This window comes from Callithrix jacchus, chromosome 13 (genome assembly GCF_049354715.1).
Source record: "Callithrix jacchus isolate 240 chromosome 13, calJac240_pri, whole genome shotgun sequence".
Classification (NCBI taxonomy): Eukaryota; Metazoa; Chordata; class Mammalia; order Primates; family Cebidae; genus Callithrix; species Callithrix jacchus.
In genome coordinates this window covers 66,067,101-66,079,797 of record NC_133514.1, presented here as the reverse complement: position 1 = coordinate 66,079,797, position 12,697 = coordinate 66,067,101, and the positions used below count along the sequence as shown (strand labels likewise).

The window sequence follows — 12,697 nt, the reverse complement described above, 5'->3', positions numbered from 1 at the left end:
ATACAGGTACAGGTCTTCCTTATCTGTGGGTTCTGCATCTATAGACTGAACCATGTGGCTAGAAAATAATTTGGGTAAAAAAACCTAAATTTCACAGCATTCCAAAAGGCAAAACTTGAGTTTGCCATGTACCAAGTACTATGGTGAATCTTTGCAAATGGACTAATATGTTGGCACTGTATTAGGTGTTATAAATAATCTGGAAGTTACAATAAAATATATAGGAGGATGTGCATGGGTTATATGCTATAATGATGGCCATTTTATGTAAGGGACTTGAGCATCTTCAGATTTTGGTACCCACATGGGAGGGGGTCCTATAACCATCCCCCACTGATATGGAATAGCTGTATTATTAGTTAATGGATATTCTGAAATTAGTAAAAATGGGATGCAACACAATCTTGGAAGCGCATCCAAGCTTCTAGATGCATTTTGTACAACATCTAGCTTTTGGAAATATAAACCCCGAAGGGATGACTGGGTCTTTAAAGGAACAAGTACTACTTGATAGAAACATGGAAAGTAACTAAAAATAATATCCACCTTTCTACTGTAACACAAAAAAGCTCTCAATCGGTCATAAACTAGGGAGACAATTTTTTAAAGTAAAAATTTATATAACCAGAAAAACTATATGCTGAAGGAGAGAAATGGTTTAATTATATGGAATTCATTGTAATGGGATCTCACCAATAGCATATAAGTTTTTACCAACATGCTCCTAATTACCTTAAACTATCTTCCGTATTTCTTGTAGCTCCCTCAGAAGGCTGTTTCTTGTGATCTCCTTCCAGACAGTGGTAGAGCTCATCACCAAGGGGACTCATGGGACCTTGAGTTTCCTTCAAGAGTAAAATATGAAGCATACTGATGTAATAGAATTTGTTCTTTCTTAAAAAGGGATAAAGTACTGATATATGTTGCAATGTAGATAAATCTCAAAAATATACTAAGTAAAAGAAGCCAGACAAAGGCCACATAATGTATGATTCCATTTATATGAAATATTCAGAATAGGTAAATCTATAGGGATAGAAAGCAGATAAGCAGTTGCCAGAGGATGTCAAGTGGGAGGTGGGAAGACGAAGGGAGGAGAATGGGGATACATGATTAATGGGTATGAGGTTTTCTTTGAAGGTGATAAAAATGCTCTGGAACTGGATAGAAGTGATAATTGCATAATAATGTTAATGTACTAAATGTCACTGACTTGCACACTTCAAGATGATTAATTTATGTTACTTTCACCACAATAAAAAATATGAAGCACACTTTAAGTTTAAAGGGAAAAGCATCAATATTTTACATATGTATATTCTACTACTTGCATATAAAACTCCAATTCTAAAAAATAACATTAAGATGCAGGGAAGGAAATAGAGATAATTATTCACACTGATAGGAGACGAATTTAAAATAATCCTTTAGAGAACAGAGTTTCTCAACCTTTAACATGCACACAAGTCAACTGGAGATCTTGTTAAAATGCAAGTTCAGTAGGTCTGAGATCCTGCATCTCTAACAAACTTCAAAAGTGATGCAGATGTTGTTGGCCCATGGATCACATGCCGAGCAGCAAGTCGTTAGATTTCAGCTCCCTTGATCTATTTGGTGTCTAAGCTATGACTTGCCGGGTTTATGGGTAAAAGGGAATTAGAAACTATAAAGTACATTCAAACTTCAAAGGTTAAAAACTACCCACTATCATTTAAGAATGAATTTAAAACTAGTAAGGACAAAAAATCCTAATGTAATGAAAAACAAATTCAATTTTTAGAAATTCCACAGGAAGACAGTTTAGTAAGAGTACAGCTGGGTGTGGTGACTCACATCTATAATCTAAACACTTTGAGAGGCTGAAGCAGGAGAATCTTTTGAGGCCAGGTGTTTGAGATCAGTATGGGCAATATAGTGAGACCCCTACCTCTACAAAAAAACATTAGCTGGGCATGATGGTATACATCTGTAGTCCCAGTTAATTGGGAAGCTGAGGAGGGAGGATCACTTGAGACCAGGAGTTCGAGGCTGTAGTGCCCTGTGAAGAGCCAATGCACTCCAGCGTGGGCAACACAGTGAGACCCTATCTCTAAAAAATAAAACAAACAAAACAACAATTCTGAAATCAACCTAAAGGTGTAGGTCTTCTCTTAGATGGAATGAGGGCAAGGAGGGAGCATGAGAGAGGGGGAAGGGAAGAAAGTTGACTAAATCTTTTTGCCATAATTACTCCCTTAAATTTTGACTCAACCCATATCCCAAGAATTCTAGACTGTAGATTTCTGAGACTACTGGGCTGGAAAACAGAAATAGGCCTTTCTAACAGCATAAGTTTTGTTTTAGGCCTTTACCCAAGATCCTTAGATAAAATAATTATTTTGCTTAATTCTCTTAGAACTGACCTAAAAAGACACAAAATTAATTCATGTTATTGCCAAACTAAACAATTACTTACAGATTCTTCCTGAACACCAAGTCCAAGTGTTTCAGCAACAACTGTAGCTACATTAGAAGATGACTTATCAGGGGTATAGCTGCTTGTTCCATGTGTTTCTAAGAATAAATAATAAACCATTTAAAAAATAATAAAACCAATTATACAAAACTGTAGAAGCTAGATATATTAAAATGACAAAAGAGGAAGGAAAAGGCTCAAGAACCACTTTATCAGATGGCACTAGACACATTTTAAAATTCTGTGTAAAAGGTCCAAAATACTTAACATAAATGGCAATAAGTTATAGGTCTATGCTTGCTAAATTTTTTCAAGTTTTATGTTTTTCCTAAATGAACTGAATGCAGTAGGTAATTTTTCTTATTGCCACTGGGAAATAAATCATAAAATGGACTTACAGTGGAATTATTGTGACATGTTATAAAATGAATATCAAACTATATTTATAGTATCTTTCATGAAAACATACTTTGTAGGAGAGATTGTCATCATTGCATATTTTTCAGGTCTTAAGCTAACACATATTTATAAATCACCTATGTTCTAGTATTTTATAAAGGTTTAACTCAAATATTTATGGAGCACTTATTATGTTCCAGGTATTGTGCTAAGCATTAGATGAAAACAAAAAGTTCTTGTTCTCAAGGAGCTTATGGGCTATAGTTGAAAGGTAAAAAGAGAATTGCAATAGAATGTGATAAACATTTTAATAATGGTACAAAAAAGGGGTGATTTAAAGATAGAGCAAGGACTCTTAAATCTGTCTTGGGAAATCAAGGAAGGTTACAAGTGATGCCTAAGCTGACTCCTGAGAGAAGGAAGAATATGGCAAGTTAACTGGACTGGGAATAGAAAGTAGAATTCTAGGTATAATTAAGGGTCTATATAAGTGAAACAAAATTGTTTGTTCAGGGAACTATGTGTGGTTTGACTGCTAGAAGTCAAACTGCGTAAGATGGGAGTAGGACACAAACCCAGTTAGGTTGGTTAGGTTATGGTTAGGGGTCAGATTATGCAAAGGAGTTTCAAATTTATCCTGTAGACAATGAAGAGATAGCCAAGAGTTTTAAATAAAACAAATGCAATGTGTGGGTTGAAAAGGTACTTGTGGCTGTGACATACTCATAAGGCAACAAGCAATCACTAATAGGCAAGAGGACTAATTAGATTACTAGAACATGTTATCTTGATGAGAGATACTAGTAGCCTAAACTAGTATAGTATGAGTGCAGAAGAATACGTAAACAGATATTTAGGAGGCAGAATCAATAAGACTTAGATGCTGTTTAGAAAAAATAGATGAAGCAGAAATCTAGGATGACCCAAAGAGGCATGCATAGTGTCATTCACTGAGACTGCAAATACAAGGATGAAGAGTTGGTTTGACAGGTTAAGTATCAACTGCAGACATGCTGAAGTTGAAAGATGTCCCTGTAGAGATATACAACAGCAGCTAAATACATTGATTAGGAATCCAAAAGAAAAGTCTTGATCAGAGATTCAGGTTTGGGATTTATTAGCCTATGAGTTAGAGCAAACTACTGGCTCTAGGTGACATTCCTCCAGAAAGAGATAGATAGTGAGGCCAGGTGCAGTGGCTCACGTCTGTAATCTCAACACTTTGGGAGGCCAAAGCAGGTTGATCATTTGAGCCTAGGAGAGTGAGACCAGCCTCAGCAACATGGTGAAACACTGTTTCTACGAAAATACAAATATTAGCCAGACATGGTGGTGTGTGTCTGTAGTCTCAGTTACTTGAGGGGCTGAGATGGGAGGATCACTTGAGCCTGGGAGGTTGAGGCTGCGCAGTGAGCTGTTTGTGCCACTGCACTCCAGCCTGGGTGACAGAGAGAGACCCTGATTCAAAAAAAAAAAAGAGAGACAGAAATAGAACAGCCATAGTACCATATATTTTGGAGAACAGCAACACTGATGAACTGTCAGAGGCAGTTCAAATGTATGAGTGCAGAAGAATACGTAAGAAAGGGAATGTGAATTCTCAGCAAACTGACACAAGAACAGAAAGTCAAACATGTTCTCACTCATAAGTGGGTGTTGAACAATGAGAACACATGGACACAGGGAGGGGAACATCACACACTGGGGCCTGTTGGGGGTGGGGGGGTTTGGGGAGGGATAGCAGAGGGTGGGGCAATTGGGGAGGGATAACATTAGTAGAAATACCTAATGTAGGTGATGGGGGGATGGATGCAGCAAACCACCATGGCATGTGTATACCTATGTAACAATCCTGCACGATCTGTACATGTGCCCCCGAACTTAAAGTATAATAATAATAATAATAAAAGAAAGGGTATGTGAATGTATTCTCCTCTCTTCAATCCCAGTAAGTCTCGCTCCCTCCCTTCCCCTGTACCTGCCTCCTCTAGCACTTTTCTCTCTCCTCCCTTCCTCCTTCCCTCTCTCTTGCTCTCTCCTTCTCTTACAGGTAGGGGTGAGGGAGTAGAATCCATACGACAGTGAGTTGGAGTAAATGGGAATTAAGAAAGTAAGATATTGAGTATAGACTATTAATACTTTTTCAACTCTGAAAAGAAGCTGTAGCTAAAGGTGGAGATGATTAAAAGGGGGGTTATTTCTTAAAGATGGAAGATAACATATATGTGTATATGGGGAAGAATAAGCTAGCAGAGACACTGCAGATACTGTATAAGACAGAACAAATGATGGAGCAAAGACCTGGCAGCAGCAGAAGAGAATTGGCTCTAGAGAGCTGAGAAGCAACGATCTGCCATACTCAGTGTTACATCCCCAGCACCCTTTACTGGACCCTGAGCCTCCATGCACATGCACACATATTCACGGACAGATAAACAGACACACATGTTCATATAAAATGATTTGTATCTTTCAGAATGTAACTTTTACACTATTATAAAATGAATAAAAATGATTAACCTTGGCCAATCCTTCCAACTGGGCTCTGTATCTCATCTCCTCTGACCCTTCTAAGGATGCTGCAATTGTTCCCTCTTTCTCTAGAATTCTTAATTTCCCCTCTTTCCTTCATCATCCTATCAGCATAGTATATGCTGATCATGCTATAATATTTCATATTGAAAAACTCCTCCCTTGACCCATGTTCTTCTTTAGCCACCGTCCTGTTCTCTCCTCCTCTTTACTGTAAAATATCTTGGAGGACTTGTTTGTATGTGCTCTTTCCACTTTCTCTGCCCTTAGTTTCCTCTGAACATGACACAGATCTCAGATGATCAACACCTCACCTTAACGGCTTTTATCATGTTACTAGTTTAACACTCAATGCTCTCCACACAACCAAATCCCATGGTCAATTCTAAGAAGTCTTCATCTTACTTGACCTATTAGCACTGTTAAACACAGTTGACCACTCCTTCATTATCTCTCCACTTGGCTTAAAAGACATCACTTCTAGTCTTCCTAGCTCCTTCTCTGTTTTGTTGGTTCCTACTCATTTTCACAACCTCAACAGCTACAGTATTTCTCTTAAGGGAGTGAAAAATGAAAAATGGTTCGGGGCACGGAGGAGCAAAACAACAACAAACAAACAAACAAAACAAAACAAAAAACCCCCCTTACTCTTTTATGTATAAAGCACAGACATACATGAATACACGTATCACCTAAACAGATATACAGTATATCTGCAGTAATGAAATTCCAGGGGGGAAAGGACTGGGAGGAAAAATGTCTAAAAAGGCTAGGGTGGGGGTCCTTCAACAAATGAAAAGTTGAAAATCATGGCTTTATACTATGAAGTTCCCAAGGCTCAGTACTTGGACTTCTTCTCATCCTCATCTATACTCACTTGCTTGTAACCTCATCTTCTACATGCTGACAACTTCCATATGTGTCTCCATCCTAAACTTCTCATCTGAACTCTAACTCACATCTACTCACAAATCCAAACTCTACCTAAATGTTGATTTTGCATTTCAAACAGAATATTCCCAAAACCAAACTTCTAATTTCTACCCACTCCCGCCCCAACCTATAAACCTATGTCTCCTAGTCTCTTCCATCTCAGTAAATGGTAACTCTGTTTTTCCTGTTGTCCAAACCAATCTCCCCTTCACTCACTCTGCTTCAGCCACACAGGGTTCCTTAATATTCCTCAAACAAACCAAATGCCATCTTCACCGCAAGGCCTCTGGGCTTGCTAATCTCTCTGCCTGGGTCCCCTTCTCCCAGACTGCCATGTGACTCACCTCCCTCCCTCAGTCCCTATGCAAATATCACTTTACAAGTGAGTCTTTCTAATATCCTTTCTTACCCTGCTTCACTTGTCTTCAGAGCACTTGCTTTTGTCTGACAAATGTATGTCAGACAATGTATTTCTCCCTCAACTTGATCATAAGCTCCATGAGGACAAGTGCTTTGTTTTATTCAGTGTCTGGGATACAATAGACACTTAAATATTTGTTGAACAAATGAGTAAATCACAGTAAAGCCTTCTTTACTTAAAATTATTAGTAATTTATGTTAATAATTACGGATATTTATATGAATAATAGGATAGCATTACTTTCTAATATGAGAAAGATATTAAACTAGTAATATAAACAAAAGTATATGAATAATACCTTTAAAATATTGTCTAAGTTAGACTGTGGGTCACTGTTACCCACCAATAACCACAATTTTAAACTTGTAAAGTAATCTCAGTATCTTGCTTACTGGCCATTGGAGGTTGACTTTGATCATAAGTGTCAGCTACTAGAATTTCATTTTCATTAGGATTATGTTGTGGATGAGTTGAAGACTTGGAAACTTTTCTCAATTCTAAGGGGAGAAAAAAAGAAGAGAGATTACATAATAAACAATGATGATGGAAAGTATATCAAATTTATTTTATTTATTCATATTAAAAATTTTTATGTATTTATCTGTATTTAAATCCACTATAAGAACTACTTTATTGACATAATTACCATATGCTAAGAAGTAAGCTCCTTTAATTTCACTAAGAAACAAAGCTGTTTAAGACACTGGGAGAGTGGGGACTAGAACAGAGAGCTTTTTCTGATCTAAATTGCCTAGAGTAGTAATATTTTAATGTTACTTTTCTTTTTGTATTTGTTAGAAATCAGCAGGTTAATTTAAAAGGTATACCCTGGTGGGCACAGTGGCTCATGCCTGTAATCCTAGCACCTTGGCAGGCTGAGGCAGGAGAATCTCTTGAGCCTGTAAGTTACAGGTTGTAGTAAGCTACAGATCACACCACTGTACTCCACCCTGGATGACAGGATTAGACCCAACTCACTCAATCAATAAACAAATGATCAATCAATCTAATGTATACTATATCACTTATCTCCATGATCTTTGTTTTAGAGTTTTTATTTTTGGGAAGGAAACTCTGAGGCATGCTTTATCTAAAATCACTCCACTATTTAAAGATTGAGTTCAAAGAAAATCAAAATAAGGACAAAGTACAGTGAAATGGTTTTACTATTTATAACTTGGGAATAATACTAAAAAGTATTATAAACCTTAATATAAGCAAGCAAGGGAAGTTAAAGAACAGGAATAACTAGTCATTAAAGCGTTTAACATTATTTTAAAATCATTTGTATGGCTCAAAGTTATCGTACATCTTAAGACCAAATTTCAGATTACAAGCAAAAAATGATCAGAACAAGATTAAAGCAAATTAATTACATTTCTAAATAGTTATATGCTGCTTTCATACAAAGAAATAAACCAGAAGCATTTGTATTAGTTATGAAACACTTTCCTAATATGAAATTGTTTTCTAGATATTCTTATATGTGGATTTAAATCTGATCTAAATTATGCAGTGATTATCTTTAATGATTCATGTCCTGTCTGACAGCAAACTAAAAGGTTAATGGATATTCCTTTTAGATCTATGATTTTACATTTTAACTTAGCTCCTAATTAAGTGTAGGATTTTTAAGAGTTCTTTTGTTTTCCACTAGATGGTGATACAAATGTTTATAAAATGGGGGAAAACTGCCAATGTTCCAACATCTAAGAATAAGATCTGCTTATTTGTTTAAAGGCATATTTACTATCAACAATTTATTTGCATTAAACAAATATATCTAGAGCTATGTATATATTCCCTACCCCCCATGCTTTCCTTGCTGCAAATAGTTTAGGTTAAAAATTAAAGTTTTTACTGTTTTCTTTAGATTAATACTAAAAGGAATACTCATATCATGGCACATAATAAATTTTGGGACTATGTAAAATGCAGTTTTAAAGCATTTAGCAGAAATTATAAACTAGGCTGGAATTAGAAACATGCCACTGAAAAGCCACAAAGTAGACACATTATAACACTATTTCTTGCCAGGCCTGGTGGCTCATGCCTGTAATCCCAGCACTTTGGGAGGCCGAGGTGGGCGGATCATGAGGTCAGGAGATCGAGACCAGCTTGACCAACATGGTGAAACCCCATCTCTACCAAAAAAATACAAAAATTAGGAGAGCATGGTGGCACGTGCCTGTAATCCCAGCTACTCAGGAGGCTGATGCAGGAGAATCCCTTGATCCCGGGGCCGGAGGTTGCAGTGAGCCAACATCACGCCACTGCACTTTAGATTGGGCAACAGAGCGAGACTCTGTCCCCCGCAAAAAACAAAAACCCACCATTTCTTGATTACCATTAACTCCCACAAATTATAACAAATAAAAATAGCCAGTTATAGAAAGCTCCAATGGCAGGAGTACCCATGGGCAAAGACCTGTAGAGTAGGAAAGTTCAGACCTAGGAAGATCTGTTTCAATTCTGACTCATCTACAAGTTGACCTTCAGTGAGTTAGTTAACCTTTCTAAACATATCTTTCCTCATCTATAAAACAAAGGAGCTGATAGTTATCTCACACACCTGTTATGAGAATTAAAACACAGCAATAATATATGCAAATCACTCAGCATAATACCAGATACATAGCAGGTAAATTAACGTTAAGTTCCTTTCCTTTTTCCTTCTATCCCACTTGGATATATACATATAGGATTATTTTTAAAAGAAAAAGAAATTATTTACTATGTTTATAAAATATGGCATATTTACATGTCATATAGACAACACGTATCTATACATAACATAGGCAGAAAATACCTTCTCAGTCACTTTACTAATAGTAGTCGAACTCATAGTTGTACCACGTGATACCAGAACAGTGACTATTTTCTTTCCACCAGATTGAATAACATAAAAACCAGTAGATGAGCAATGGTTTACAAAACCAGAGAACTAAAATACAACTCCAACTCTTACCATTTGCACACACAGAGTGCTCCAGTTTAGTATGTGTTTGTTCTGTGTATCGGACATGGGGGTTCTCCTTTCTTCGCAGCCGGTTAACGCCAGAAAATGAGAAGGCTGTAATCGGTGAATCTGGAATAACGTCTTCCTCACATTCAAGCTCAGCTGCTTGATGCTGTTGATTATTCCTAGAGAAGAATGACAATGGAAAGCAAATCAATTAAATAAATATTAAAACATTTACTACATGGCACGGAGTTATAGCAGAACACAACCATGAAGCTCTAAGGGATGTAATTCCTTGCATCTAATGTTCCAAACCTAAGGATTAGAGAAGTACACAAATGATTACAGTACCCAGTGGGGAATACTACTGTGAAAAGTGAAGTAGAAAGTGTAGTCAGTGGCACTTCAGGTGAAATTTAAAGTATTTCAAATTGCAGACAAGATCAGCAGAGGATCCACAGTTTGAGGAAAGGCATATCGTACAGCGTACTTATGTTGGAGAAGGGAAAGCTGGAATTATACGAAGGAGAGCCATGAGCTAAGTGTGTACATAATGTAGAGAGCAAAAGGAAAGAAATTAAAGTTTTAAATCGTGGATATAATGTGACAATCTAACAGCATTATGCCACATTAGGACAGAAGGACAGGAGGCCAGGAAACTACTTAGACAGTGGCTATAATAGTCCAGGCAAGATGTTCTGTCTGTGGTCTGAACTAGAATATTGTAAGTACATATGGAAAGGAACCAATGTTAAACATGGTGGTAGTAGAATTAGCATGCTTGACAAATATAGGATGAGAACACTAACACTGATAATAATCAACATTTGTTGTATGTTTACATTGCCTGGCACTATTTTTTTTTTGTTGAGACGGAGTTTCACTCTTGTTACCCAGGCTGGAGTGCAATGGCACGATCTTGGCTCACCGCAACCTCCACCTCCTGGGTTCAGGCAATTCTCCTGCCTCAGCCTCCCGAGTAGCTGGGATTACAGGCACGCGCCACCATGCCCAGCTAATTTTTTGTATTTTTAGTAGAGATGGGGTTTCACCATGTTGACCAGGATGGTCTTGATCTCTTGACCTTGTGACCCACCCGCCTCGGCCTCCCAAAGTGCTGGGATTACAGGCTTGAGCCACCGCGCCCTTGCCTGGCACTATTTAAATGATCAGTTTAATCATCACAACTCTATGAGGTATTATTACTTTCATTTTACAAATGAGGAAATTAAGATATAGAAGTCATTTACTAAGATGGTAAGTAGCAGTCAGGATTTAAATCTCAGCAGTCAGACCCTAGAGGCCCTACTGTTAACCAAATGTGTTACCCATAGTCTACAAGAAGGCTTCAAAATTTGAATTTCTGTTACTACTTTTATCTAGGCCCCTGCAGTCTACTCTCAACAGCAGTCACAAGAGTCCTACTAAGACATATATCAGCCAGGCACAGTGGCTCACACCTGCAATTCCAGCACTTTGGGAGGCCCAGGCAAAATCCTATTGCTACCAAAAAATAAAAAATAAAAAATTTGTTGAGTGTGGTGGCACACGCCTGTAGTCTCAGCTACTTGGGAGGCTGAGGTGGGAGGGTTGCTTGAGCCCAGGAGGTCGAGGCTGCAGTGAGCTATAATCATGCCACACCACTACAACCTGGGCAACAGAGTGAGACCCTGTCTTCAAAAAAAACAAAAAAACAAACAAAAAAAACGCCAAATCAGAAAGACTTATCAATTAAATCTCATTAAGACCCTGTCACATCTGTTCATTTCACTGAGAACACAAGTCAAAGTACTTTGATCTATGAGGATCCTACATGACTTGACGGTGTCCCTCCCACATTTCCTCTCTGACCTTTTTTCCTATTATATTCTTCTACACCTGCCACACTCTCTTCCTTAAGGTTCCCCAAACATACCAAGCATACTCCCACTTTACATACTTTGCTCCAGTTATTCCATCTGCTTTGAATGTTCATCCCCAGATATCTACATACCTAATTATCTCTCTAATCTCCTTCAAGTCTGCTGTAATTTTATTGTTTAAAATTGCAACCTCCCTTCACACACCTGGTCTGTTATTCTGCTCTATAAACTTTATCCACAGCATTTACTACTTTCTAACATAGTATGCAACTTATTCATTTTTATTTATTTAGATTTTGTTTTTGAGGCTGAGTCTCACTCTATTGCCCAGGCTGGGGTGCAGTGATACGATCTCGGCTCACTGCAACCTCCGCCTCTCGGGTTCAAGTGATTCTTCTGTCTCAGCCTCCCGAGTAGCTGGGATTATGGGCACATGACAACATGCCTGGCTAATTTTTGTATTTTTAGTAGAGACAATTCACTATGTTGGCCAGGCGGGTCTCAAACTCCTGACCTCAAGTGATCTGCCTACCTCGGCCTCCTAAAGAGCTGGGATTACAGGTGTGAACCATGACGCCCAGCTGCAATTTATTTATTATATCTATTGCTAACCTGTTAGAAGGTAAGTTCTAAGAGGATAGGATCTTTGGTTCACTGATAAATCACAAGAGCCTACCACAGTAGACATATAGTAGGTATGGCAAAAACATTTGTTGAGTGAATACGAGACATTCCCAGATTCCACAAGAGAATCAATTTGTGTGGATCTAGGCATATGTTCTTGCCTAACTCAATTCAGGACCAATGGTACTGAAAGATTTGGTTTGAATAGAATTGTGAATATTGAGTAAAAATAAAGTTAACCGACTTTCCAATGTCAAACCACAACTGACCTTATTTGCCAACCAATTGTTACCAGTCTGTCAGACATCTAGGCTTTACATGATCAAATCAGTCTGTCCTATTAGACTCACATCCACCTGCAATAGTACTTCCAAATAAAAAGTTATATAGTAAGAACTATACAAACTATGACCAACAGAGACTTTTAAGAAGCATTAATTGGAAGACAAAGATTAATTTTTCGCAACAAAGATTTACACTTTAATTTCCTGAATGATATCAATATTATT

At 37.6% G+C, this 12,697-nt stretch overlaps 1 protein-coding gene across 24 annotated transcripts in view; it reads right to left on the bottom strand.

Annotated features, from left to right (window-relative positions):
- RBBP8 (RB binding protein 8, endonuclease) overlaps positions 1-12,697 on the bottom strand; it is a 116,858-nt gene that overhangs the window by 32,862 nt on the left and 71,299 nt on the right. For all 24 annotated transcript variants that reach the window (XM_035270730.3, XM_078347882.1, XM_078347873.1 and 21 more), the window contains 4 exons: positions 9,709-9,884; positions 7,133-7,237; positions 2,456-2,553; positions 733-845 (listed from right to left, as the gene is read on the bottom strand). In XM_035270730.3, the coding sequence (XP_035126621.2) occupies positions 733-845; positions 2,456-2,553; positions 7,133-7,237; positions 9,709-9,884 (492 nt within the window). The remainder of the gene's footprint in view (positions 1-732; positions 846-2,455; positions 2,554-7,132; positions 7,238-9,708; positions 9,885-12,697) is intronic.